At 49.6% G+C, this 2,813-nt stretch overlaps 1 protein-coding gene across 1 annotated transcript; it reads right to left on the bottom strand.

Annotated features, from left to right (window-relative positions):
* Window positions 1–568: 568 nt before the first annotated feature.
* On the bottom strand, window positions 569–1,554 carry LOC111258571 (uncharacterized). The gene has a single exon (XM_022829954.2). The coding sequence runs from the start codon at window positions 1,508–1,510 to the stop codon at window positions 890–892; it is 621 nt and encodes a 206-aa protein (XP_022685689.2). The 5' UTR covers window positions 1,511–1,554; the 3' UTR covers window positions 569–889.
* Between the last annotated feature and the right edge of the window lie 1,259 nt (window positions 1,555–2,813).

Raw genomic sequence — 2,813 nt, 5'->3', positions numbered from 1 at the left:
CTTGCTTGCATAGGTCACCCAGCTTCAGTGAATACTGGAACTCGGCGATGAAAACGCTGCCAGCCAGGCACTAACAGAACGAAGGCTGGTTTGCCGATTTGGGCTTACGTAAGCCGCTCTGTCGCTGTGTGGGCAGCGGAGAGCGACGACGTCAAGTTATAGGAACGTGACCTCTCTTTCTTGTGGGATGTTGATATCGAACAATATTCATATATTAAAAATATGTTGAATATTGGGACTATCCAATATAGGTCAATGCCATATTCGTACCTTGCAATATGTATCGATGCGAGCTTGGAAGAACTGACACATTCCATAACCAATATAGAGTAGACTAAATAATAATAGCAGATAGTAAAATAATAGTAGATAAAAGAGTCGTTCAAATAATTCTGTACTGCTTAGGATGTTATTAGAGTATGAAAAAGAATTGTACTTTCGTTTCTATACGTAGCTTCATATTGCGCAACGTAACAGATTGGTCTTGACGTCATCGCTTCCTGCATAAAGCTATTTCCTGGACTTTAGTATATATATATACAAAGTTCACATAACAATGAATAAACAGTTTTTATAGGCTACCAAATATACATTGTTCGTTTTTATTTACGCAGTCGTAATTGTTACAAAATCGTTGCATGATCCCGCCTTACTGGCAAGGGCTTATTTACAACCACTATTTGTTGAAGACCAGTGGTCAGACAGATTTGGTGTGAAGCTCTTGGGTCCATCCGATGGCACAAAAAAAGTGCTAATCAACATCATTGATCATTCTTTTCGTTGTTGTTGTTGTAATCGTTGCGGTGATTCATCCATGCCGCGTAGATTGGGACTGGCTGTGCTTCTTGTGTTGTCATCTTACTCTGGCTATTTTGGCTAACTTGGCGGATTACCATCCGTGACCGTGGGCGTAGATAGGGGCAGCCTTAACGGCGTAGGGCTGGGGAACTACATAAGGTTTTTTGACATGGACCTCGCGGTAGACGGGGACTTTGACCGGGACCTCAACGGGTTGAGGTACAGGTACCTCCTTGTGGACTGGGACTGGAACATGGACTGGCACCTTGACGTGAACGGGCACGTGCTTAAGAACGGGCACAGGCACTTCCTTGTAGACGGGAACGGGCACATCTTTATAGACAGGGACAGCCACGGGGACTGGCACCTCTTTGGGAACAGCATACGGTTTGGGTACCGCATAGGGGCGGGCTACAGGCACAACCTGGGGGATCTTTTTCACCACGGGAACGGCATAGGGGGCAGGCACCGGCTGAGGCACCTCGACGACCTTGGGAACAGGCACAACCTGGGGGACAGGGTAAGGCTTAGCAACGGGGACAGCATACGGGGCAGGCACCTCCTTATTGATCACCTTAGTGACGTGCGACACATGTCCGTGACCATATTCACTGTCGTATCCAGCGCCGTATCCTCCGTTGTAACCTCCGTATCCGAGATCCGTGGCATGTGCAAGAGCCACAAGAGAGGCAATGACGACAAAGACGCGCATGTTCACTAGTTGACGTCGACGACCCAACTGATGCCAGAATACTCCGGGCGAGGGCTTTTTATACATCATCATACACTGGCTCCTTCTTAGTATCACCACCGCTACGTCTGGCATGGCAATTGTTGCAGTCTTACTCCTAATACTCATTCTGGCCACCACTGCTGCTACTACCAGTTCGTTTGTCCATCCATTTGTCCGTCCGCCTATCCGTGCGTTTACCGGTTAATTCGTTCGTCGTCTCCGCCGTTATCCCTCCGCCGCAGCCCCGGCAGAGCTGCACCAGAAGCTCGCATTGCCCGAAGAACAGCCCCACTATGAGCGGCAGCAGCGACAGATGGAAGTCCATGCGACTCGATACTGATTCCGAAGCACCCTAAACGAAGCACGGCGAAGAAGCCAGCAGCAGCCACAGCACCAAAACTTACAATACGTGCTAGGAGTAGTATTATTAGTAGTAATAAAGAGCAGTGCTTGATTATTGGCCACCCTCTCGGCCATGTCGGCCGTTCGCGTGTCCAGCCATTCAACGCATAAGTTTTGCCCAAAACGCATAAGTCCCACCGTCGAACGACTATCACGATGGTGGTGCGACAGCTTTTTTCAGATATTGCCCATGCTGAGGGTAGGTCATGTGCGCGGCAGCAGGGGCACGGTAGCAGCAGCAGCAGCAGCATCATAAATCGATGTACACTTACGCGCCCGCGCGCGTGAGCTTCCAGCCACACACGTCGCCGCTGCATTTCGCCGCTGTTTTCACCTCGTTTTTCTCGATATTAATTTAGCTACCGCTTTAGTAGTTAATCAGACAAGGCCGCCGACGCTGCCCAAGGTAGCCAAGCTAGGCCTGAATTTCTGGTACTACCGAAGTCTGAAGTCCGTCCGATGCAACGGCAGCGATGGCAGTGGCCACCAGCGTAGCCACCATAGCTGCTGCTCCCTTCTGTCGCTGCTGCTGCTGCTGCCGCCGCTGCCCTGACTGAAGTCTCCAACAACTGCGTGAGAGACCTGCTGATCCAGATATACTGCACTTTAGCGTCAAAACGACAAACACCAACCAAGCAACAGCTACAGCTGTCGTAGGAATGACAACAGTGCAACAATTATACGAACGCAATTATGCCTTAGCTTTGTTAGCTATTGCTGACCACCTACATAGAGTTACAGTTATTTCGGGAGAGTCTTCGACCGCTCTTCTCGTAATAATTTAAGAATTGATTGGTCTTGTAGACGACAAGATCACTCACCGTCCAGGCTGTCCGGCCGTTTTTCGGCCGAAGCGGGGGCAGGACGATAGCACTTGATA

Source organism: Varroa jacobsoni, unplaced genomic scaffold, assembly GCF_002532875.2.
Source record: "Varroa jacobsoni isolate VJ856 unplaced genomic scaffold, vjacob_1.0 scaffold_247, whole genome shotgun sequence".
In the NCBI taxonomy this organism is placed as follows: Eukaryota; Metazoa; Arthropoda; class Arachnida; order Mesostigmata; family Varroidae; genus Varroa; species Varroa jacobsoni.
Note: the sequence above shows the minus strand (reverse complement) of the source record. Positions and strands in the feature narration are given on the sequence as shown.